Below are 26965 nucleotides of genomic sequence, written 5' to 3' on the forward strand. Positions count from 1 at the left end.
CATTTAAGTTCTAACTTGCCTTCCTCGTCGCTGGCTTGTTATGGGACACGGTGTTTCGAGAGACAAACAGGTTTGTACAGTGTTTGGTGTGGGTTAGTGGAGATACAGTTTGAGCGGTGTGATGTGATGATAGGATGGTTGAAAACAATAAATTAAAGTAGTTTTCTGTATGTATATATAATTTCTCGAAAGAGTAGTTTGCATGCCAGTCGTTTGGATGTAAACGCGAGCCTGTTTTATGTTCATTTCTGCCAACACAAGCATTGCGTCCCGCTCTAACACAACCTCAGCTTGCTTAAATGAGGTAAATCTGGCGATGAGTAAGGAGCTACATTTCGCTGGTCGTTTGAATAGTTATAATGTGATTAATCTAGATGTCTAGTAAGAATAACTATATATACATAGGAAAAGGGCGATCTGGTCGGTCGTACGTGCACTCTTGGAAAAAAGGTGTTTGGCTGATGCCGTTTAAGAAAAATTAGATGTTATTAAAGAAAGAAACAGTAATGGGGTACCACTAGTACAGAATTTGGGCTTGTGGAAGTAAGATGTGCGTCTCCGATATTAGACCACCAGTGCCTTACCTCACGACTCCCGAACTGGACTGTAATGATTAAAAAAAAAGTCCCTTAACCATTCTGTCGCTGGGAAGGGAGGTTTTAGAGACCGCACTCTTCGCGAGGTAGGTTATTGTGAGGGTGGGACCCATCTTCTCTTCCTCACTACTTTTACTTCCTCAACTGTCTAAGGCAGAGGCGATCGAGGAATCTTTTTTTCTGCCAAGGTCATGTACCGGTCATGTACTCCAATGTGTTCTGTCTATTCTTTTCGCATACCCCAAAATTTACTTTATTATTATCGCAGCATAAATTATAAATTTATGATGTTATGGAAAGGCAAAATTTATTGAATTTCGAGTCCCGCCTGCGACTGCCTTGGTTGGGCCTTACCAAAGGGCCAGACGTTACCCACCTCTGCTTTAAAGAGCTAACAGTAGACTAACTGGGATAAAGCATGCTGCACCACGGGTACCGAACCGGCAATGCTAACCCGGCCTCGAACAATATTGCTCCACTCGGCTATCTCCTTCCTCTCTTATCACACTTACAGAAAGCTGAAATGTGGTTAATCTGGTAGTTGTAAAGCAAAAAAAAAATTCTTTTACTATGTTGACTGCCTGTGTCTGTCTCAGTCATTAATAGCTTAATTTGTTCTAGATGCAATTAAAACTGTTAAAGTGTTTGGAGAAGCCGGGAGAGGGGGTTAGCTATATTTATTGCTTGCTAAATCCACCTGCTGGATCACCACCTTGGCGTGGCCAGCCACCCAAAATATCCCTTCACTGGACAGCTGATACAAGCTCACGCAAGCTAGTCGGCCAAAAGAAACATGGCGATGATCAGAACTAAAGGACTAGAAACTGTCCTGGAACAGCACAGCTACACTTACTGCTGAGAGGCAAAAAAAAGATGGTGGTCTTTAGTGGATGCCTAATGTACCAACTAGGTAAGAAATAGCTAAGTACACGTAATTGTAAAGTTTCGCCTTTTTCAATTGCCCGCACCTTCCTCCTTTATCTTTTTATCTTACGCTCCCTTCCCATTCTCTTTTTTCCCCTTCATTTTCTTACCTTCCCAACTATTTGTTTCACCACGCGAACAGTGCGAAACTTTCCTTGCGGCTTCAAGCTGCACTTTGCTGTCTACAAAAGAAGGAGGAATAGTGGCAAACACGCTGCCGGCGGAGCTGCTCACTGCCTGCTGGTGCGGTCTACCTGTGAACATCTTATAACAACTTTCAGACGAAAGGCTCTTTCTCAGTCTTCTCTATATTTACCAGACTGACATCACATGCATCACGGTCTCTCAGGTCAAAACTGTCAGGCTGCCAAGCTCATTCCAGTAGAGTTGGGATGCAAAGCATCGGTCTCACACAATGAAGGATACGTTGCAGTGTTTTACTGGACAAGTGCAGTTATCTTACACCTACTCTCACTTTAAACCTGGATTGTATGATGTTTTTTTACGTAAAGTCGAAGGCATATCTTGGCATTTAGACCCTTGATTTTGTAAGATTAATATGTAAATGCGAAAAAAATGAGGAGCTCGTTTCAATGAAAGTACTTCGCTTGGTGACATTCAGAGTGATGGTGATATTAACGGATTTGAGGACTTGAAAAAATGAATTCGACTTAAATGTCATTCGACGAATAATGTTATCAAAATTTTTTTTTATTAACTGGATCGACTTTGTACGTTTCAGTTGATCAAATGAAACAATTTAATCGCCAGAGAGGAAGGCTATTGGACACGTTATTACTAACTTAGCTACGCTTTGCAGTTTTAAAATCTCAGCTATAAATTAGCTACATTTGTCTCTTTAGCGTCTGCTTGCTGTGTAACCTGTTGCCTTCCCCATTCTTCTTGTATAGTTTATGGATTGTACATCTGTTGCTTGTTTTTGCATCTGATTGTTGAGCGCTTGCATTATAATTTTTATGCTTTCCTTGGAATAGCACGCAATAAAAGTGCTTATTTATTTATTATTAATATTATGAATGATAAGCACAGGTAACAAGAAGTAGAAATGTGGTCAAGAAGTGCCAAGTCTTCATCTGAAAGGAAATTGTGCCAGATGAGGCAATACATTCAGTACAACTACTTGTTCTCTGGGTGACAGCAATCATGATTAGTATTAGAGAAGGAGAATCAAAACTAAGAACAGTGGAACCTCGGTTAACGAACTTAATCCGTTCTGGAAAGTTGTTCGTTATCCGAAATGTTTGTTATCCGAAACAATTGTTTCCATAAGAAATAAAGGAAATAGATTTAATTGGTTCCCAGCCCCTGTTGACTCGCTAATATTTGAAAGTTACAGGCTATATAGGTATTTGTAATGAGAACAGTTATAATGCAATATAAATGGAGTTAAATAAACATAAAAACATTAAAGAAAGCATTAAAACATCAGAAAACTTTGCCATTTTGACGGCGTGGGTGGATGGAGGTGTGGGGAGGAAGGGTGGAATTACCGCTTTGATTCCCCCTCCATGAGCACACGTGACATTATAAAATCGGGGGTGACTTCCCTTTTCTGTAGCTTTGAGGTTAAAGGTAAAAACTTGTCCAGTGTCTGTTCCTTCTGCCTTTTTGTAAAACTTTTCGGTAATACATCACATATCCGACAGACGCATGCCACCTTCATACTTTGAAATCATTTCCTTTTGCAATTCATTTGTTGGCCGCTTCCTTGTCATTACCTCACTACTATTAATTGCTCGTAATCTTCTTTGGAGCCACGATTGAGGATTATCTTATTAAAATAAAGCACAACAATCACTAAATAAGAAGGATGCGCACAGATAAGGAACGACAGATCGTAACTGTGTCTCGAGCGCGAATGATGACATGCTGGTCGGTCACGTGTGGTTCACGTGGCTGTTCGTTATCCGAAATTTTGTTCGCTATCCGAGACAAACTTTTAACGAAATTTTTGTTCGTTAACCGAAATATTCGCTATCCGAGGCGTTCGCTAACTGAGGTTCCACTGAATTATGAACCAGAGACATAAGGCGACGATTAAGCATTTTTTTTAAAGCAGCAATAATTCTTAATGAGAGACAATATCTTTGATAATAAATCAAAAAGATATTTTTTTCAGAAGTAGCAACTGAAAGAGGAATAACAACAAATCGTATGCTAAAGAACTTTTAGTCACCATATAACGATTACCAAAAGGCTGTTTAATATTCTTGATACCTAATTCAGTTCATCCAGAAACTAGTCGATGCACTTTTGTAGCCAGAAATAGGAAAGAATTATTTTTTTCTGAAAATAATGTAAAAGAAAAACGGAGTTATTAACGGCTTGTCTATGTTTGTATCTGTTGGTCTACAGAGAAAAGTAGCAAGACCACGAACTCAAGCATCACGCAGTTCTTCGCAAGACAGCAGCCTTGACGCGTTTAACAAGTGGCCGCCCTCCGATCCCCACACACCCATCGACCTTCCTTCGGACGACGAAAACTGGGCCCTTGAATATCCCTGGGCCTGGGCCTACGAGAACGAAGATCCGTTGCTGGCAGTGAAGCGCGAGCGGGAATACTTCCAGGCCCTCTACCAGTCGTCTATCGACTCGGATGCAGAAGCTGGGCTACACGAGGCTGTTGCAGCCCTCACCAAGCGACGCCATTGTCGCGGCAATCCAGTGAGTAGCTGTGTTGATGAAAGATATGACGATTTCGAGTGTTCGGACTGGGAGAGTTATGCCGAGAGCGAGACCCTGGCCTCTGTGGCCAGGCAGCAACGGGAGGAACTAGAAAGAGTATGCCAGCTCTGGTCTGAAGATGAATCATCAGTGGACCCTCCATCTTCTGCGTTAATCGCCACAGTTTCATCTAAAGGGTCATTCTCTTGGAAACGGCCGTCGCTGTCGCCAATAGAGTTCCCGATCAGCTATAGGAAAGCTGGTTTGGATGGTTCGCCGGTGGACCTATTAGACATCAAAGACGACCCATGTTTATTATTTGGACAGAGTCTCACAGCGCGTGACAGATACAGGTCTTCCCGTGTGTACACTTTCTGTGCACTACAGACCTCTGACCAAATTTACAAGATGGATAATGAATCTTCAGTTGACAGCCCTACTATGGTGACCAGAATGCTTCACGAGTTGGATGCTTCCTGTGAGGCGTCTGGGACTTCAAGTCCCGGAGAATCTTCTGTAGACCTGCGCGTTGAGGACACAGATGTTCTCGCCAACGGACGAGTTACCAGTACTGACGCGGACAAACTAAGTGATGTGGACAGATTCGGACGTGCTTGCGATACTTTCGTTTTCTTTAAGCCCGAAGATTGTCTCCACATAACAAGACATCAACCCTCCCCTGAAAAGAAGAGGGAAACTAGTTCCAGATCAGAAGCTTCTTGCGACGAAGCTGACGAGGACGAGGAAGATGAGAAAATAGAATGTTTCGATGCCAAGGGAAATATACCGATTTTTGGAGAGTCCAGCGTCAACGATGCCACCTCGAGTTGCTCGAGACTGTCGCTTCTTCAAGGCCATCCTTTACGACGTAGTTTTCTGCCAACAGATCATTCCCCAGAAAACGGCCACTGGAGTGACCATGACATGATGTTGGTTGCTACCGGTGAACATGGTGTCAACGTCCCCGTTCAGTCGCATTCAACCCAAGAGGCTCGCGCTGCATGCTTTGAAATTGGCCGCATATCTAAATCCACAGGTACGATTTATGACAACAATACTTCACGGAGTGTCGAGGACAATTCCTCACCATCAGAAGGTTTCTTAGAAATCTTTCGTGATGTGTGTAACAATAGGGACGTCGACAAGATAAGCATCGATGGCGAATACCGGGTTTATCAAGAAAACGTCAGTGCTATTTCTACAGAAACACTTAAAAGAGAGAGGTCAGACGATGATGACGTAATCGATAACGCCGTGCCCTTTTGTGCCGAGCCAGATCACATGATGTCCTCCATAGATAATGATGCCTTTATGTACATGTCTGTTTCTGACGTAGAATGTGACGTCATGGACCAGCGCAGTCCGTCAGACACTGATGCAAATGACCCGCGAAGTCTGTCCGACATGGTGACGTCATCGACTACAGATGTTTCTTCTGGAACCATATCGCCTTCTGGAGACTTTATCACTGACGAAGCGTATGATGAAAGCATGGGATTCTTGTCACATACAGGCATCACACCTAACAGGTTAAATACTAGATTTCAGCAGGCACTTGATTTTGCTCGGGAACAACATTGTTTTGGAGGAGACACCCAGCAGATTGCTGCTAGTATCGAGACACCCCAGATCCCGATGTGCGAAATCGCCTCCATGCTTCCTGATTTTCTAGTGGAACACCCGATCAGCCATCAGGCGCCAATGTCACCCATAGCATCAATGAATGTAACAGAGGCAGACAAAAGTGGAGAAGAAAGCTTAGCACGTGACCAGGTGGTCTACAATCACAACGAGAAAGCAGCTAAAGCACGGACTAATTCAAGACAGTTGACAGAAGTTCTTCCGGTCGATTGGAGCTTACGCTCTCAGAGTGAGGATGAAATTGTCGCTCACTATCCTGCTGATGGATTTCGCCAAGGTTCTGTTCCTCTTGAAACGTTGAGCGCAGTCTCCAGTACGTCACAGCTGACGACCACGTTATCGACAAGTGCACTGTGTGAAACCTTTGGGCATGATCTGCAGGCATTTCCACACGAACCTCTCTATCTCTTAGGATCTGACCTCAGTGGAGAGCTCCGAGAAAGAATATCAGGGGCAGATGAGCATAGACAAGGTTCACCTCATCAATCGGAGTCACTCCAAAGTACGAAGAGTGGTGATGGCTTTACTTCAGCAATCAAAGATCTGTCGGAAGACCACCTACGCGCCAGTTCGGTGACGAGTGGACAGGTTTATATGGTTAGGGGATCAGATGAAAATTATCAGGAGTCTTCTGTTGATGAATCAGCGGAAGTCAACATTGAAAAAGGTCGTGAAAACCTACAAACCAACATTCCAGGCACTGCGCTGACCAGTGATATTATCAGGGAAGATGTTTTAAAGGACATTCCAGGTGAATTTGAGAACACTGCCCAGGAACACCTTCCGAATGAATATTGTTTTGAGGACAGATTTGGCGACCTGTGTAAGTATGAATCGACAGGAACAAGATCTGATGATGTGTCCAGCAACACGTCCGTCCGATCCTCAATGATATCCGATGACTCTTCTGTTGATGCTTGGTCTGATACCTCGTCATCGAAAACAGTTATTCTTGTAGACGGCGTACCCGTAGACCCAACAGGACACAGACGTTCTGAAACCTATGACGACTTCATAGCCTTACTTGATAATGGCGACCGAGATAACAAAGTGGGTAGTTTTCATGATGATCATATGGGAGAAGCTGATGAGCTTGATAGTTCAATGAGTGTATCTTTGAAAAGGATCGAGAAGCTGGACATTAAAACTACTTTTTTCAGATGGGATGAAGGCGCAGCTTTGGAACAGGGGAAGAGCGGAGACGAGCACAGTCATGTGAAAAGTTGCGAGGAGTTTAGCCAAGAAGATGACAGTGGAGACGTTGACCATGAAAATCAATTGCGCATCGCTCATCTGTTAGAGGCCAGAATGGCTGCCGAGTCAATATCTGAGCCTTCTGCTGCACTTTTAAAGCCAGGACAACTTTTAGACAGGATCATAGCTCTGACCCCCAACATGGCCTGGTCGACCAATTCCTCTTCCAGACAGGATTCTCTACCTGAATATAACCTTGGGAACAAGAAAGCAGATGGCCAGAATATCTACACTAATCAGGACCTCGATACAGCCCTTGATACTGCTCGTTGGACTTCGGATATTGTCGTTGCTTCAGACAGTATCAGGATGTATAATGCCACGTCTCATACAGCTGACACGATATACAGTAGTGCAGCTGGTGATAATAATACAACAATACCACAAGTGATGCAAGTCATTAGTGATATTGCTGATGAGACCATTACTTCTGTTAATGAAGGTACACTGTGTGAAGTACCAGGTAAAGTCAAAGGTGAACACGATGCCACAGAATCTGAAGAAAATTGTCTTGACCTAAAGCAAAACTACATCGTCTCAGTGCCTCCCGCTGCAGAGGATATCTCAAGCAAGCACCAAATTGACGCCTTACAGATGGCAGACAAAAACGATGCAGCTTCACTGGATGTAAAGCAAACTGTCTTACCTGAAAAACAAGAGAAGCTTAATATGACGAAAGAAAATGAGAAAATTATAGACAAAGGAGTTCCAGAAGGCGTCGTATCCCATACATCAAATAATACTTTCTGTGAAGACAATACTACATCTCCTGAAGTAATAAATGATACATTTCCTACAGGACCAAACAAACTAGCAGAAGTGGAAGCGTCTGAAAGAGAAGGGGATATAGAAGATTTTATAGAAGTAAATACTGAAGTGTTAGAAAGTGTAGAAGATGTTGTAGGTATCGAAGAACCAAGAAACATTATAGAGGCAGACAATATGGTTACAGAAGACAAATCAGAAACACAAATAGTGACAGGACCTGAGAAAACAACAGATACTAAAACGTCCGAACAAGGTGATGTAACAAAATGCGAGGAACCAGAAAATGGACTGTCAGGAGAGCAATACGTCACAAGTCATGAAAAACTACTTCCAGTTGGGATGACACTATTTGAAAAAGAAAGTGGCTCAACAGTACTCGGAGGGGAAAATTCTGCAGTCTTGGAAATGCAGCAGGACATGACAGTTCCCCAGGAACCACAACTTCACGTCACATCATGTGAAGAACTGAAAGATTCAGCACAAGAAAGAGAAGACCTCATGGTTAATGAGAAACCAAATGACATCGTAGTTTCCGAAGGGCAAGGCTACTTCAGAGTATTTGAGAATCTTGAAAATACTGTAATGTCTTTAGAGGAACCAGATAATACTGCAGCTTCTGAAGCACAAAGTGCCTGGACAAAGCTTGAAGATTCAGAAGACACAGTTCTTGAAAAACAGAACGTCACTGTTCTTGAGAAACCGAAGGATAATGCAGCTTCTGAAGGGCAATATTCAGCCAGAAGTTTTGAGGAACAAAATTGTATAGTTGCAGAAAGAAAAGATGATGTCACAGTTATTGAGAAATCAAAGTATACCGCAGTATCTCACAAACAAGATAGAGACACGATATTTCAAGAACCAGAAGAGACAATAATATCTGAAAAAGAAACTGCCAAAACTGTAGATGTCATCTCAAAACTTCAAGCTCTAGAAGACGTTGTAAACGATGATCCCCATCAGGAAGCATTGTCTGAAGGAGAGTACCAGGCCTTATGGCCTAAGCAAAATGCCAGTCTTTGTGAAGAACAAAAGGCTGTTAATCTCTTCGGGAGACCCGAAGATGCCTCACCACTTAATGAAGATGAAAGTTCCCTAGCACTCCAGTTGTCAAAATCTGTGAAAGTGTTTGTTTGTGGAAAAGAGGAGCCTGAAAACCTCAGAATGTCCGAAATGCATGAAGGAGTCTTGCCATCTCGAACAAGCATCTCGTTGTCTAAAAGATCTGAATACGTCGAACAATTTGTTGAATCAAGAGATGTCAAAAGCTCTAAAGAAGACGATGACTGGTCAGCAGGTCAGACTGAGGAGGACACCGCACGCGCAGGTGCAGACAGTCGCCAGGCTTCTGCGGTTCCTGTAGAGCGTCAACTTCCAGCGGACTCTCGGAATTCGTTAGTTACGTCACGGTTCGTCGTGCACCGTAGCCATGGATTGAGCATAGAGGTAATGAACAGGTCACACATGGCAGTCAACGTGAAAATAAACAAACTGCAAACAGAGCACGTAGTGAGATACCAATTCTACGACCCTCATCCCATAACTCTGCAAGTTTCACAGGATACAGCAGCGAAGCTTAACAACGATGTTGCCTCGATATCTGAATTCCAGAGACTTTTGCCAGGAGAGGATGTTGACTACACGCTCGCTACTGACATGTATCAACGATCGCTGACTGCAGTACCGCCAGAGGCTGTCGATTTGACCAAGGTGTTGAACACAGAATCCTGTAAATCTCTGAACAAAACTCACTCACTGGAGGCAGGCGATGGCTGTATCCAGACATCATCAGAGCAGTATCAGCATGACATAACAGCGGGTCCTAGTCTCGAAGTCAGAGAAGGCCTCATTTACCCAGCCGCTACTATCACTGAAATTTGTGGAATTCTGACGGAGAACTCTATGGCATCAGAAGCTTCTTGGCAACAAAACAATGAAACAGCGATAAGACATGAAGAGGAATTGCCAAAAGTACTACTGGGGACTGATGCAGAACTGACACACAGAACAGACAGTCCAGCTCTCGCTTTTAGCGAGGTCACTTTATTGACCACAAGAGATGACGTAGAATACAGCCAAGTGCCTGTTTCTGCCACAGAATCTTACATTGAAGATATGGAAGCGGACTTCGAAAAAGAACCGATACAAGCAAGTGACTTCGAAAGTCACGAAGAAGATAGAACTGCCGACAATTTTCTTGAAAAAGAAGCATTCACGCTCACTGGTGATGAGAGAGCAAATGAATCTGAAACAGAGTCATCTGAATTCATCACGAATTGTTTGGTTAATGCCACACTACTAGTGGCACAGAAGGAAGACATTACTGAAGGGTTATTGAGAACCGAAAAGTACGAAGCTGAATCGAGTACAGACTGGTCAAGAGAGTCACCTTTGACACTGCCTTTGGAAGAAAGTGTTCAGTACACTGAGGGAGTGAACCAGGTCAGCCTTGAAGCATATGAAGATCAAGAAATCGAAATACCTGCTTGTGACTGGATTAAAGATGTGCCTGTAGCTATTCCTTTGGAAGACGGAAGAGTTCAGAAAGGAGATGACAACCTCGTTTGGGAACCATACGAAACGCAAGAAATTAATAAACCAGCTTTTGATCAGTCTGAAGAAATGCCTTTGACCATGTCGGTAAAAGATAAAGAAGAACAGGAAGAGGAAGGTGACACCCTTACCCCTGGATCATACAATAAACGAGTAGTTGATAAAGCTATATCTGAGTGCTCCGAAGAAGTAGCCTTGGATACGTGCTTGGATGACCAAGAGAAAGTGAAGGGAGAAGTCGAGCGTTCAGTCCTCTTAGACTGTAAAACAGCCATCGGGCATAAAGACCAATTGCAAGGAGAAATCTCGACGACTGATACAGAACTGATGCACGGACCAGAAAATCCAGCTTTTGTCCCATTTTCTGACTGGTCAGAAAAGATAGAGAACGAGGGCTTTATTATGATGGTGAAAGATGAAACACGGAAAGAAGATAGGCACATAGTTCCCGAAACATGCGCAGCACGAGCGACCGATATAGCTACAGTTGAGAGGTCACAAAACGTGCTCTCAGGTGTGCCTCTGGATGACGATGCTGAGCATCAAGTCCATTTTGACACTAAAAAAGCAGTAATACGGGGTGACGAAGTGCAAAGAAACGATTCCTTGATGAGTGACGAAGAACTGGTGCAGAGATCAGACACATCAGCTTCTGTCTCGAGACAGGTTTCTTATCTAACCCCAAGAAATAATGAACAGAACCATACGTATTTTGCAGAAGACGCTGTTAATGTAGATATGGAAAGAAACGAAGAATATAAGGATACATCATTTGCAGAAGATACTGTTGAGGTAAGCAAGGCTGTTTCATTTGCGGAAGGGATAGCACTAAGTGAAGTGGCAGGGGAGACAGACGATGGAGTAAAATTAGAAGAAAAGACGACAGAAGCACAAAGACATAACCAAGAAGTATCAAAAGCAAAGATACCTGAGATGCTGGAAAAAAGACTAGACACAGTGACAAGCGATAAGAAAAAAGTGACAAAGCAGCAAGAGAAGGAAATGAAACAGCAAAAAGAGGTTTTCAAAGAAGAGGCAGGAAAAATTACGTCAAAACAAAAGCTAGAGGAAGTAACTGACCGAGAACTGGAGAAAGTGACAGAAGAAGAACTACAGGAAGAGATAGAAAAAGAAGAAGTTTCAGAACAAGAACTAGAAAACGCAGCAGACGTTGTTACAAATTGTTGTTACAAATTGTTAGTGCAAGAAATGATCGAGACAAAGCAAAAAGAAACAGTAGAGGCAATGCCTCCGGAAACAAAAGAGCAACAAGAAGAAACGAAAAAGGAGAAAGAGGAAATGATAGAGCAACAAAGAGGCGAGACAGAAAAAGAACTAGAAAACATGGAAACAGAGCAAGAAAACATCGCTAAACAAAATTGGCAAGTGACAGAAGACATGCAGAAAGTGGAAGAAAAACGAATGAGCATAATAGAAGTAGAGCAAGACGAAATGAGAGGAGTTGAGAAAAATATTGTACTAATAGATTGCATAGAACCAGAGGTAAAAGTCACAAGACGAGACCTAAAAGAAAGACAGTGTGAGTTTGAAACAAAGGGTAGCTTTGTCACAGCAGTAAATATCTCACAAGGTTATGAAGGAGGTGACTGGAGAAACCCGTCTGATCACCAAGGCAAAATTTCAGCGGAAGCTTTCCCAGATTTTCACATTTCTAGCGAAAGAACTAGCAACACAGACGACATCTTGGGAGAAGAATGGCCAGCTCCATCGTCGACTTGGGTGCATGAAGAAATTCTAGAAGCTGCAGATGACTCACCACCACAGACATCGTTGTTTGACGACGAGCAAGTTTCCAGACTCTCAGAAAAACAAACCGGATGTTACACTGCAGACAAAACATTCGGACTAAGATCCGTTGAGACACACTCCGTTGTTTCGGGCAAAGAACCCGTTTTCTCTGAGCAACAGCTGGAGTTATTCCTTCCTCAGGCATTGTCCGAAGATCACCTAACGGATTTCCACAATAAAACAGAGGAAGAAAATAAGGAAGAGCAGGCGTTTCTGCGCAACATTGTGACGCAAATAAATTCCATGATATCAGACACAGAAGGGGATGGTTTATGTCATTCTAATCCTTCCCTTCTGACAGAGCACCCATCACCCAGTCCAATAGATAATATCACCCAAAAAGAAGATGATGACGCAATAGCACGCAAAACCCACGAGTCAGAAAACAATGATGAAAACAGAGAAGAGCTTATTTCATCTGATATTCAAAATACAGGAGCACCCGACACCATACATGAGGACCTTGGGGTAAACACAGACGTCTTGTTGCAAGTACACGGTGTTCGCATCAACATTGCTGACATCGATTCGACAGACAAAAGCCTTGATTTATTGTCAAGGCCATCTGAAGACAGTCCATCTAAAGACTACGATGTGGACATAGGCAAAGAAAGTGGAGCTTGCTGCGCAAGACACACAGGCCGGTGGGCTTTTTTCGCAGATGGAGACGAGTGGACAGGTAAGTTATTTCAAACCTATTCATCATCAATTCTGGGTGTAATTAATTTTGCAGCACAGTGTTAACGCAGTGTCAATATTGGGCATAGCGACAGCGTCTCAATACTAAATGCGTTGACTGAAAAAATGAGAGTTGAATGAAAATTTAAGATTCAATATTCATGGTGTATTAGATGATGATGATGATGATGATGATACGACCAAGATAGATTGCACTCTCTGCGCAGACCAATAATGATAAATGAAAGATAGCAGTCAGTGGACAGTGAACTACGTATAGGCACACTGAACAACATAAAGATGAGGTACAAGAGTAGAAGGTAAAGCAATGGATGAAGGTATGAAGAAATATAAACAGTGTAAGATGCAGTCGTTACATAATGGTTAGAATGACAGAAAATATTGCCAAGTAGTTAGGGATAGTACTTTTGATAAAGAAAGAAAACTGAAATTACCATGTGCTGTTTTGACAGCTGACATGGCTGACATCGAGGAGTTCGAGGCACAGCTGGATGTGGTGCGTGACCTCGTGGTCACGCTGTCCGACCGTCTCGGTTTCGAGATGAATGTTAACACCATGGACCTCGTGGAAGTCATCGATGCTCTTGCTGCGCGTATTGAAATGGACCAGCAGCAACATGGAACCTGCAGACTGCAAAGAAGGCAATCATTGTCAGAGAACGCTCAAGTCTTGGAAGAGCTTTCGAAAAGGTAAGATATTGGAGATTGCCAGCTGTCTCTTGACCTCTCTCTTTTGCTCACTTTGTTGTCTTATTGATTACGTGAAGCGAAAAGAAAGAGAACACTTACCTATACTTTTTACACTTACCTAAATCTCAAACGTAGACAGCAGGAGAGCTTACTTGCTAACTGTTTGTGTTGATTTGTCGTTAATTAATATATATATGTTAACGCGTCGCGTATGTAAATGTTCCTGTATGTTTGCGAATGTTTCTTGCTTGCTTGCCATCTAGCGAAACACTAATATTATAAAAAAATGTTTTAAGTACAATAATTCTAAATTTACCAGCAAGGCAGCTCACGTACAATTCTTCTTGTTCATCAGATATGAAACGAAAATCGAATCCGACAAAGACACTGACATCATGCGGGAACTACAATTACAGACGCTTCCAGTTACGGAATCTTTGAGCACCGCAGGCACCAGCAACATGGAGGAATCAGGTCACTTAGTTAACCAGACCCACCAAAAGATCGACGACCTACTACAGCAGATCGCGGCCCTCACCTCCACCTTGACCCTGTCCACCACATGCAGCGATAACATACAAGAAGTTGAATCTTCTTTGCAGGAAGTTTGCCCACTGACAGTTCTCATGTCATCTATCAAAAGACTTGAGTCCGTGATATCAGCGCTTTCTTTTGTGGACATTCCAGATAAAACAGACTTTCAGGGAATTGAACAAACAGACCAAAGACACGATTCAGACCTTCATGGATTGGTACAAACAGACCAAATACATAAGAAAACTGGACAAGACAAGTCTCGCTGCTCAGAAGTCGACATGGAAATAAAAGAAGACGATGACAGCGAAGCATACAAAACCAAAGTTCATTTTAATGAAATCAACATAGATGGCGCCACGAGCATTGAAACTGCAAACAACACACTGGAAGCTAACCGCCCCAGAACAATGTCCTTAGCGTCAGACGACAACAGCTCTGACGAGTCCTTCGCGGATACTACAAGCGAGGCAGCAGCTGCGGGGACTTGCAATGATATGCTTAACACACGCTTTATCAGCCTGCAGAACAACAATCCCGAGATAAGACCTTTGTCACCTGTACATCAAGATACTAGTCTAGAATATGAGTCAGCAGAGGAAAACTCTGTACTTGAAGTAGTCGATATCGTCCCCTCTGCTACTCAGGGTCAGTTAATCGATGACAAGTGCTGTACTGAAGTATACAAAGCATCGGACGAAAATTTAGACTTCAGCAGACAAGAAGATGTAGCATCTCTTTCTTTAACCGAATCTGTACAATCAGACACTGATGCGGAATCATGCCAGAATGACATAATTTACAATGACACCGACAACTGCCTGCACGATCCCAACGAAGAAAGAGTCTTATTCGCTAGACCACATAATTCTGATATAATTACTTCCGACGACACCTACTCCAAATACTTATTGGAAGAAGATGCGACATCGGAAGAAGAGAACTTTTCTTGTGCATTAGATTTCTCAGTCATACGACCAATTAAAGAGTTTTCTCCCGAATCTAAACAGGAAATGCCTAGCGAGTCATTTGTTTCTTCGCCCTTTCTTCCAGCTCTTCAGAAATCAGCTTTACTGCCAGAAAGTGAACAGGTCAGCAGTTACGACATAGCAAATGCCACAGACAGAGCCATGGAGGCTCGACACGTGACATCTTTGTTTAGAGCATTTTCGGAGGACCCTCAGTCATCCCTGATTTTCAAACTGGAGACTGTGTACCTCATTGGTACGAGTCAGAGGGACGTACCTCCTCCAAACGACGATGACGTGGCCTTGGCAAGAGTAGCAGTCAGCAAACCTGCTGGGCCCTCGTTATGTGACAGCTACAGCTCTGTAGTGTCTGTCAAGATCGGTCACTACGACCTCCCACGCCATCTGTCGGAAGTGTCCATCTCGATGTCAAGCAGCTTTACAAGCGAAGGCTTGGACTTGCCCGTGGGCCTAGAAGACGAGGTGCTAGAGTGTGAACAAATCAAAGACGAACAGACTTGGAATCAAGAACTATCGTCCGCAAACGCAGACTGCATGGCGCAGGAAAGTTTTGAACGTGGAGACAGCGTTGAATCTGACGAAGTTACCTGGGTGGAGATGAGAAGCAGAGAAATTAAAGGGACTTTAGTGGAAGAGTCGACGGATCCAGCTATTGTCCCAACTTTACCTGTCACGTCCTGCTTACATGATACTCAGTGTACAAGTGCACCTTCAGACCCCTATACAGCTGAGATGTCCTGTGATGAGCCCAACCTCGTGTCGACACAGTCTCTGTCGGACTTTAGTCTCCGGACCTTGGACACCGAACCCGAGAAAGATCCGAGATTCAAGTCTGGTGCCACAAGTTGCGATGCTTACCTTAATAGTAATCAATTCTTAGAGTTGGCGCCACAGAAAACTAAAGGACAGTTTACAAAGGTAAATTCTGTTCTGCCAGGAGCACAAAACGATCGAGGGGAGGAAACAATGACTAGTGATGTAGTGAACCTACATCAGAGCCCGACTATAGGGGATGCAAAATATGATTCTGTTGGGCAGAGTGATAATGTACAGAATTTACAGGAGTTCGACGATGATGGGAATTTTTTTCGAGAGTCCGACGATGCGAGTCTTGCGTTTGAATCTGGCGATGACGATGTTAGGACGACTGAAGGTGCTGTGGTTAGTAATGCCACAGGTGAGACAGCAGCAGTTAAAGATGATCTGTTGTATAGCACACGTGACTCAAAACCGCTAGAACCAGAACAAGAGTGTGGTGAGGAACAGGCCATAGCCATCAGTGACTGGGACAATCTTTCTAACATATTGCCTGGTGAGGACACTGCCGTGTTACCCGAAAAGGTGTCAGTAGGAAGGTCCTGGCAAAGCGAAGGCACGCTGATAGACAGACGACAGGAAAAAGTCCCTATGTCTGAGTGCCCATTAGTCGTGGACATCTGGCAGCTAGGAAACCATCAGAACATACCTGAGACGGCAGATGATGAAACAATACAAAAGGAGGCCTTGAGGAGCGTTGATGCACCACAAGAGGAGGACGCAGTAATCGTGCAAACATCCTCGGATTTGCCCGTGAAGCATGCCTGGGATCCGTTGCAGCTAGAGTGCGACGCATCAGCTCAAGAAGCTACTCAAGTGCCCGACACACCAGCACAAGAGTCTACACAACTGGCAACCCTACTATCAGGCTCAGCAGTCACAGAGGAACACACCATGCTGAAACCAGTGCTTCCCGCATCAAGGGTGGATGCTGCAGATTTGCATATAGGGTATGAAGAGTTGATTAAAGAAGCTAGTGATCCTCTTCACTTAGTGCTAGAGGCAACAGATCTCATGCGGACAACATCTAGCGCTCATCAGACATCAGAAGAGGCCAGTAAGGCACAAACGTCGTCTGAGTCACGAACGAAAGACGACGACGATTTTTTACAAAATATATCTGACGCATTCGTAGGAGACGTTGCAGATATGGGGAAACAATCTGATACACTATATGAAGAAAACGGGGATTTGGAGGATGTAATAAAAGAACCAGTGAAAAAGACTGAAGGGACCATGCAGGCAACATTTGTCCCACCAGTGAATGATATTGAAAGTTTAGTAGAGTTAACTTGCGATCCAGCTGTGGAAGAAAATGAAATAACAGAGCTCGCAAAGCCCCTTCATGATGAACCATTTAAAAAGGCTACAGGTCTGACGCAACCGATATTTGAAGAACCAGTTATAAATGCTACATACATAGTGCCAAAAATCTCCGATGAGCAATTTGAAGAGACTACAGATATAGCACAACCAAATCTTGAGGAACTATTTGAAGAGCCCATAGGAGGTCTGAGGCAACAGATATTTAAAAAATCCTTTGAAGAAACTAAAGGTCTGACACAAACTATATCTGAAGAACCACTCCAGACTTCACTGAAGACTACAGAGCTGTTGCAAACAACATTTGGCACGATGTTTGAAGATACTACAGGTCATGAGAAGCCCTCTGACAAGGCATTTAAAGAGACTACAGATCTGGCACCACTAATGCCTGAGGGCTTATCTGAAGAGGCTCCAGAACTGACACAAGTGGGACACAATGCACCATTTGATGGCAGTACTGACAGGGAAGTGCTGATGAATGAAGTGTTGGTGGAGGATTTGGGTCGTTCTCAATCAGTGTTTCACGGACCACTCAAAGAGACTGCAGACCAAGCACAAGAGACATTAAAAAAATCAGAAGAACCTACAAGTCTGGTTCAGCTAGCATCTAACTTGCCAGGAATACCAGAAGAAAAGGCTACAGATGAAGTACAGCCGGCATCAAACACACCAAATATGCCAGTAGAGGCTTCACATCTGGTAAGGCTGGCAGTTGATGTACTTGGAACACTAGAAAAAGAGGCTACAAATCTAGAACGGCCAAAATATGGAACACCGAAATTAACTGAAGAAAAAGCTACAAACCTTGCACAGCTACCCTCTGACACACCAGAAAACGAGACGACAGACCCAGAGCAACTGCCACTTGCTAACAACACCGAAGAGGACGAAGCCGGAAACCAACATAAATCCACCGAGATAAAAACAAATTTTCAGGGGATCCATGAGGACAAAAATAGGACCAAGGATTATGACAAATTGGACTATGAGGACTCCCCGAACACAGGAGTAAGCAATCATTCTTGTGATGGCTTAAATCGGGAAGTGACTAATGACATGCATCACGTGGGAGGTAATGCAGATACATATAGCAGATACAACGCCAAGTCAGATTCCTTCGAGGAGTCTGATGACAAATCAGACAAGGAAGAAGACAAGTTGAGAAAACTTTCGGAAACAGAAGACAAAGAGACATCAGAGACTCTAACAGCAGAAGAAAGTCAACCAGCAGAAATTAACAATAAAGAGAGAGCAGGGAAGTTTGATGAAGATGACAATGATGAAGTAGATAAAGGGGCAGAAGAGGGTTATAACATCTCCTCTGAAGACCATAAAAGCTGTTACGAAGTACAATACGCAGATGAGATCGTATATCAAAAAGACCAAGACAGCGAAAAGAGACTTGAAGAGGAAAACGAAACACTTGATGAAGCCAAAAACTCGTCGATGAACCATCCAGCTTCTTTGGGGTCACAAGAGTCAGGAAGCGTGAAGAGTCCTTCATATGGCGACGATGAACAGAAGGAGGAAAATATAGAGAAGGGAAACGATGAAGAATATATTAAACTTGACTCCGAGGAAGATAATGAAACCTCAGAACTTTTGATCTCCAAATATAGTTTGAGGTATGATCAATTGACATCTGAGGAAGGCGAATTAAAAGATGAAGATGAATGTAAAAAGACAGAAGAAGCAAGCAATAGCACAGAATATCAGAAATATTTCCTGTCTTCTAGGAAGAACGAAGAAGGCAACAACTATGAGAGGGAATGTGATAATTCCAGGAACCAGAGGCTGTCGGCTGAGGTAGATGACGCATCAGTCTCCTTCTCCGCTTTGCAACAGCCTGAGAAAGACACTTGGGACGACTTCATGCATTTGCCTCTACTTGATGATATTGGTAGGCACGCTTCAGAAATAGCTGAAAACCTAGTAAATGAAGTTATGGAAACAGAAAAAACCCATCTGGAAAGTGATGCTCTCTCAGAACAGGGAGTGGACATGCAGACATCGTCGGATTCAGTTTTTTTCAAAGATGATTTGGAGGTACCAGCATCTACAGTATCACAACAGATTTCACGCGCAGTGGAAACATCAAAGACCTTGCCTAGCATTTGCAGTGAGACACTAAAAACCGTTTCCACGTTAGATTTGAAGAAAGGTACGCTGCCAAGAGCTGATCAGACGGGGAGCAAGGAAGAAGACAAAGGTCCAGGTCTAACAAAAGATTTGAAAAGTTCAACAGCAGCTGTAGGACCACAGAGGGAAGGCGCCTTACTTGAAAGGGAAACAATAGAAAAGGATACAAGTAATACAGACAGGACAAAAACAGAGTCAGACCCCGTACCTCATTCTTGCGTTTCCTTGATGTCAGAACAACCTGCTTCTGAAGGAGACTCCACAAAACTATCTTCCATGCTCTCTGGGCTTCTGGTGAAGTCAGACACTGAAGACACAATAGTTTTCGATGACTCAAAAGCTGAAGAGGCGTCGCTACCTGTCATCGACATTCTGCCATCAGAGGTAGACGTGGAAGGCGACATCCCTAACGACTACGATACACCCGAGTTTGCCCACCTCTTGACCTACGAATTAGCCACAGCTCTTACGCACGAGATCGTCCTTATGGCGGAAGTTGAAGTTGCCATGGAGGATATGGATGATGATAGCAATAGTTTCACTAGTGACCAGGATGATCAGGACCTGCAGTCTCATGAACTAGCGAAGAATGAGGACTCTCACTTGAAAGAAACGGAGGGTGGTGGACTTGTATCAAGTGAGTTTGAGGAAGATCACCTGACAAAGAAACTAGGGAGACCTGGCGATGAACACATCTCACAGAGTGTGAGAGTCAGTCATGAAATGCACCCTTTGCCGACAGAAAACACACATGAAACACCAGAAACTGGATCTGAAGCAACAGAGATTGTCAACGAGGAATTTAAAGCAGAGGATGAGGAAAAGAATGGATATGTATCTGATTCAATCTGTTTTCAATCTCTTGTGTATTCTCCTGAAGAAGCCTTTGCCCCCTCATCAGACGACGACACAGCATTTTCCGTGCTGGACCACGACACCACGGGTGAGGAGACGCTGGTGATGAGACGACTAAAGGCAGATAAGCAAGGTAGCACCTGTCAGCATATGTTAGAAGGCGACACTGACACCGTGGAAGCTGTGAGAGACGAGGCACACATTAGGAGTTCTTACACTTCCGTGGGATCGGAAGAAACCCAGGGTAGCGTAAGCGAGGCCACCACAACATCAGGGGAATATATCATCCACTCTCGAGGCTCGGTCGCCTCTGACGATTCAGAGGAGCAAAGCACTTTACACAATTATTCTGACGACATACAAAGCGCTGAAGTTTATACAGACAAACAGGAAACAGTCATTTTGCCTGAACGGGATTTTGCAACTTTTTCTCTAGAACTCGACCACACAAAGCCTAAAGTCGTCATCACCTCACCTACATCTATTAAGGAGAACTATTACTGGAAGCACGAGGAGAGAGGGGCTGCTGTACATCTGTCGTGTGATGACTGGTTACAGCACTCGAAGGAAAACAAGGAAGATGTCTACCAAATGAAGCCAGAATACAGAGAGAGCTTGCTGATGTCATTGCCAGCAGAAGATTTCCGGGTCAGTGACATAGATGACATGGAGAACTCGTCACATAAAGAAACTGGTTTTAGTCAGGTGCTGTCTGACCTCGACCTCTGCGCCGACAAACAGACACAAGGTAACGCTGCGCACTCGGATGACACCCCAACGACCTCTGCTATTCGAACAACTTTCGAGGACCTGAAGCTCGAGGCCTTGGAGGCTGCTTGTGAAGAGAATGATGTAGGTGACCTCTGGATACGAGGTCAAAATATCTTATTCCAGAAGATTGTCCCTTCAGACGAAGATAAGGACACAAAAGTAATATGCGAGGAAGAATCGCACAAAACTATTATGGGAATCCAAAATAAGAATGATGAAGAAAATAAAGTTCGCGAGATCGTGGCAGACTCAGATGCCAACGTTACCAATGTAGTTAATACAAAGGATGATCTTGTACGCGATAACTCAGTAGACGTCTTCACAACTCAGAACAAAGTAGCAATTATTCACTGTCAACAGGATGCAGATTCTGAGTCCGACTCCCTTCACGCCGAGTACGATTTTGTTGACTCATCCGACACAGAAAATGATCTTCACGATGAGGATCACTTCAGTAAAGTCAGCGATGATAATGAATGGGAGATAGAGGACCAGTCTGATATGTCATCAGAACCGGACAAAAACAAAGCAGCGAGAATGGAGAGCGAGCCGGGTAGAGACATTCCCGCTGTTGACATGACGACATGGCTATATGCTAATGCGGATACTCAGCCGACTGGTGACATTCATAAATTAATTGAAGATGATAGTAGCATACAAGAAGCTAGCTGCTTAGAGAGCCAAATAATTCAAATGCCGACGCAAGTGATCACGGATTCACTAAAATGCATGTCATGTTCATCAGCGGAATCACCTGCTGTGCCAAAAGAATCAGAGATCACAAAGGAACTTATAACAACACTGACACATGATTCTGATCTTAAAGCATCAGAAGACGCAGCAGCTTCAAAGGACTTCTTGGGTACAGGAAGTGTTGCTTTGCCTTCTGTTGAGGATAATGGTAGCAACTTTGAAGCGCCTGACGTGCTGGATGTGATTGAGGTACAATCAGTCGGGGACGTTCTGGTAGACAGCGATGAAGTACATGGTTACCAGGATGATGAGAAAGAAGCAGCGACAGCACTGATACCAAGTTCCAAAATACCATCCTCAGCGACAGCAACCGGAAATCTAGCTATCGAGCAGCAAGTCCAAGACCAGGAAAGCGCTGTCTCGCGTGGAACAGAGCTCGACGGTAGAATAAGGACACTGCAGGGCGGCGCAATAACCCAAAGCACTGATCTGACCTTGTCGCTGGCCCTGAGGTTACCAAGTTTTATTCAGGAAACAGGCAATCGAGGACTTGAAAGTTACCTAACAAAATATCAGCATGACAACCTGCCAAAGAGCATTCTTCCCCATGTAACTGAAGCTAGGGATGAGGAGCATCAAGAGAGGATGGCCAAAAGTGTGCACCTAGAATATAGGGACGAGAATCACATTTGGACAAGCTCCCACGAAACGCATGGGGAGGTAGAAATTGAAGAGTCAGCCAGTGTTTGGAATTCAGTAACACAAACCTCCTTTTTGCCCACTTCTATCGAAAACCCCATCACCATGGCAGTGAGTCAGCCCAGCATCCCTTACGAACAGCTTATTCAATTCCCTTCTTCTAACCTCTGTACTGATGCCTCAGTTACAGAAATTCCAAGTAAAGAAGTCAACGGAATTATAGTTAGTGACGACATGACTGAGCCTGCGGACAAAGTGAAAAGGGAAAAGGAGGAACCGAAAATTACAACATCACAACAAAGCTTATCAGAAACCGAAGCGGAAGGTACCGGGCAACTTGCTTCTGCCTCGAAAACTGTCTTTGTCTTGGAAGGCACATCATCAAAAGACAGTGGATGTCTGGAGTCGGCCTCACAGGAGACTGGCAAGAAAAAGAAGAAACAGAAAAAAAAGATTCCCTCAGCTTTAATGATAGAGACTGCCAACATAGAGGAAGATAAGTCTCGCAAGCCTACAACAGCAGCTCACTCCGGAAGTGGTGTGCTACAAACTGCATCACCCTTTACGCCTGCAGTAGAGTCCCAGACATCAGATGAGATACCCAAGGTAACAGTTTTTGCTAAAAGGACGAAAAAGAAAAAGAAATCATTCCATTCTCAGAGCAATGACCCTACTACTGAACATAAAGGCGAGCTGCAGCTGACATCCTCAAATGACAGAGTTGCACACTTTTTTTCACATGTCCAAGAAGAAAGTGTGCCCTCAGAAAATTTCACAGAAAAAGTTTCTACTGCATTCGAGCTGGAATCGCACACCGTTAGTCTGTCCGCCTGCAAATCATCAGGAGATGTGAAAACACTAGGTGACCTGACGTCGCAGCCAGGTAGCCACATCTCAGTAAAAGAGGAGCAGAGAATTCTGACCGAACAGCAGCCGAAAGAAATTTTAAAATTATCAGCTAGATCAACTGCAGCTTTTTCGATGCCCAAACGCGATCAAACTTCAGCTCATGCATCAATAATTAATTTGGCTTCACATAGTGACCCAGTTTTGCCTTTCGAAGGAAAGACAGAAGGACATTCTGTTCAGTCAGGGGTAGACACCCACGTGGCTGACAAGTCGACGTCCTCTCGAAGAAGACGGAAGTCATCTCGAAGGGACAAACAACCACTGGAAACCCAGCAGCAGCCTCTTTGTCCATCATCAAGTAAGCTGGAACCTCATGTATCCGCCGACACATCAGGCCCTTTCCAGAGAGGTAAGAGGCGTTCGCAAAGACATCCCGACAACGCCAGTGACTTGATGCTGGAGAGCTCGCCACCATCTGGTAGCTGCAGGCGGCAGGAGGACCCCAGTCTCGGATTCAAGGACACGTCAGAAGGAAAGCGCTTACAAGATGGCGACAACAAGGACTTTGGTGTTGCTATGGCTCGCCTGTCGGTGCTGACAGGAATGCGCAAGAAGAGGAAGCGCAGAAACAATATTGTTGTAGTAGAGCAGTCGAGGCGATTCTGAACGACTTGTGGTGGTTCTTGCCACTCCACACGAGTAAGACGAATTTTCGAGACGGATACATTTTTGAATATTATGGTTCTGTCCCCATTCAAAGATGTTTTTTAAGCTAAGAGAAGTAATGACCTTATTTGGAACCTACGTAAAGCCGAAAGCTGGAAATCTTTTAAATGCAGTAATAGCTTTTACATGTCACTGTCGTCTGGGACAGAAATGTCATTCCATGTTTGGAAACATAAACAAAGTTCAACTTCTGCCCTTCTGTGTACAAGCCAGTCATAAACCTTTTTTTTTTTTTTTTTTTTTGGTCACTTCAGAATTCTTAATAAAAATGAAATAGAAATACAGTAAACCCTCCTTATTAAATCCTTCATATTTCGACCCACTCTTAATAACAACTCGATTTTTTTCACGAATGTATTTCGATATATATAGAAACGGATCGTCTCTATTATGACTAGTCTTACTTACGGCCAACAGTTTGAGCTCTATTAAAACTTTTTTACGCGTTGAAAGAAAGTACATTTTAAAATAAAGTGCTTCTGGCTGACCATTTATCTTATTTTCTGCAGAAATAACGTAAAATAAGTACATTTTGAAAGAGGCTAATTGTTCATTGGATCACCGGTCATGTTGACCCAAATCACATCGCTCCTGTCATACAATATCTACCACCCGCCTAAATCCAATCGACCCCGTGATAAGCTTATTGTCCCAACTATTGAATGTATGTGAAGACGTTTGATTAAAATCTCGCAATTATGCATAAACGGGATTTTCTTTAAAATAAATTTTTAAAGCCTTTGTCGTCATTATTCTTTAGTTTGGATGTTCTCATTAAACGTTCTGTTAATATGACATAGGTGTTACTTCTCGGACATTTCTTTGGCTTGGGCTTGGTCAATTCGGTGCTGGAACGATGTAGTCTTACGTGGATAGGTATGGTCATGATGAGATCGATTCGACTCAGGCGGGAGGTCAATATAGCCTGGAGGATATGGTTTTTGGTTGAAATGACGACCTGATTCATTGTTCACTCGCTTGGTGTGTGCTGATAAAGAATAAGCACACGTCAGTCAATTGTACTTTACTAATGAACTTTTGCAGAGGTCACGTGTTTATAAAAATAACATTTTTATGACCAACCATTTGTGCTTTATTGCGACTTTTGCCGAAATCTCGTTCAAAGATATAAATGGTGCATTTCAAGAAAGCATCTTTGTCTACCACAGTACGTACACCTGTATTGATTGATTGCTTTTACCTGGCGAGTTAGTTCGCCTATAAATCTTCAGTCAAATCTTTTTCTCATCTGAACACAAAATCACGGTTTTCTTCTTTTCTTCCGAATTTCAGCATTCATCGCCTAGTAATTTTGTGCAGGTAATGACCGTTTTGAAAACCAATATCAAGCTTATTTGATGTTGTCTACAAATTGCCAGGGGCTACATTTTTGTGTTATTCACATAAAGTAAAGTCCAAGCAAGCACATGATAAGTAAATAGTAAATATGCCTTGATCTTAAACGAAATTCCAAGGTCAAAGCAACGCCTGATGATAAGTTTTGCTGACCTATGTGTAGCTGTTTTTGGTTTATCAAATTTTCTTACAAGCATGACTAGTATGCAGAATTGGTTTCGTGTACCTTACATGATGATGGTCATTAATTCGTATCTGATAGATGTTAATATTGTACCGTTCGTACAATTTATATTTTTTTTTTGTATCAATTTTATTCACTTCACTTAAATCAAATATGAAAAAAATTCAACACGATCATTATCCCAAGTTCAGTACGTAGTAGTATCATAGTAAATACCAAAATGTCAACTCATAGAAGGACGGAAGTATATATATATATCTTGATAGTTGCCATATCCCTTTAAATATTTTATAAGAATGAAGAGTATATTTTATATGTTAACCTTTTTTCAACAAGTGTGTTGTTAATGATGATGAATATCATCTTTCTGCTACATATCTGTTCTTTAGACTATATTGCAAAAATTCGTACAGCTTGGAGTTGAACCTCGAAGTTTTGATACAAAGATATGTTTCTCACCCAATAAAAGGATCAAGTCGAAGCTTCTTTGGTCTAACCCTAACCCTAACTCTGTAGACACATTGTTTTAACTCATATGACCATAATATGACCAGTCCTTAAAGGCATACCCAGTTTGGGGTTTTTTTGTGTGTGTTACAAAATGCACATGTAGGAGAGTCTTTGATCTTCCTCAAATAAAGATATTGGCCCCTAGATATTATTTGTGTCAAAAATATCGTAAATTATTTATACTGGAAACACTGTAGATCTTCACCATTAGTTTTCCGTTGAGTCTGTTAAAATATCAAATTTGGGGCATAAATGTCACAATGCTTGGCGCTGAAAGCTGGTGTGTAAAAAAAGGACAGTACCCCCCAGCTACGGTTGTTACACCATAAGCGACTGGAATATAAATGCTAATACCAGTCAGATAGCTTTGTTTGTATCTTTAGTAGATGCACTGTACTATTGCATGCCTTATTAATTACAATTATTCATTTATCACATTGTGCTACCGTCATATTGTTTCTTAAATTCTGTGTAATATTTCTTAAGAGTAGAGAAGAGGACAAACTTCCAGTTTCATTAATTGTGTTTTTTAATTTATTCAAAAGTCTCTATCCCACGACCACAGATATTAAGGGTCAACTGATTTAACATGTGCCGATGTTGGCATGTTTCCTTCCTGAGTGGTCTGTAATACCCCTACGGAAATTATTTTTTATTAAGCAGGGCTTCTGCTTACGCAAAAAAATTGCATACAGTACGCATTAAAAGTTCGGAGGACCCCTTCAATTTTCATCAATGGGGTCCCAGGGGACCCCTTCAAATTTGGGCGAAGAACAGATACAAAATTGGGTAACTGACCTGTAGTGTCTGACATCGTAGCCCAACCTATTGTTGTCGTCTGCTACAATGTGAGAGTTACTTCCCTTGCACTGAGTTTTTTTCCCCTTACCGGGAGAGTTCCG

General features: G+C 43.0%; 1 protein-coding gene across 2 annotated transcripts; it reads left to right on the forward strand.

Annotated features, from left to right (window-relative positions):
- Positions 1-26829, forward strand: LOC112556721. Of its 2 annotated transcripts, XM_025225978.1 has the most exons (5): positions 1-70; positions 3897-12906; positions 13379-13616; positions 13972-18067; positions 18182-26829. In XM_025225978.1, the coding sequence occupies exons 1-5, from the start codon at positions 41-43 to the stop codon at positions 23951-23953; spliced, it is 19146 nt and encodes a 6381-aa protein (XP_025081763.1). In that variant the 5' UTR covers positions 1-40; the 3' UTR covers positions 23954-26829. The 2 variants fall into 2 exon arrangements, with proteins under 2 accessions (XP_025081763.1, XP_025081762.1); XM_025225977.1 differs by having other exon boundaries at positions 13972-26829.
- The last annotated feature ends 136 nt before the right edge of the window (positions 26830-26965 follow it).

Source organism: Pomacea canaliculata, linkage group LG2 (assembly GCF_003073045.1).
Source record: "Pomacea canaliculata isolate SZHN2017 linkage group LG2, ASM307304v1, whole genome shotgun sequence".
Lineage (NCBI taxonomy): Eukaryota > Metazoa > Mollusca > Gastropoda > Architaenioglossa > Ampullariidae > Pomacea > Pomacea canaliculata.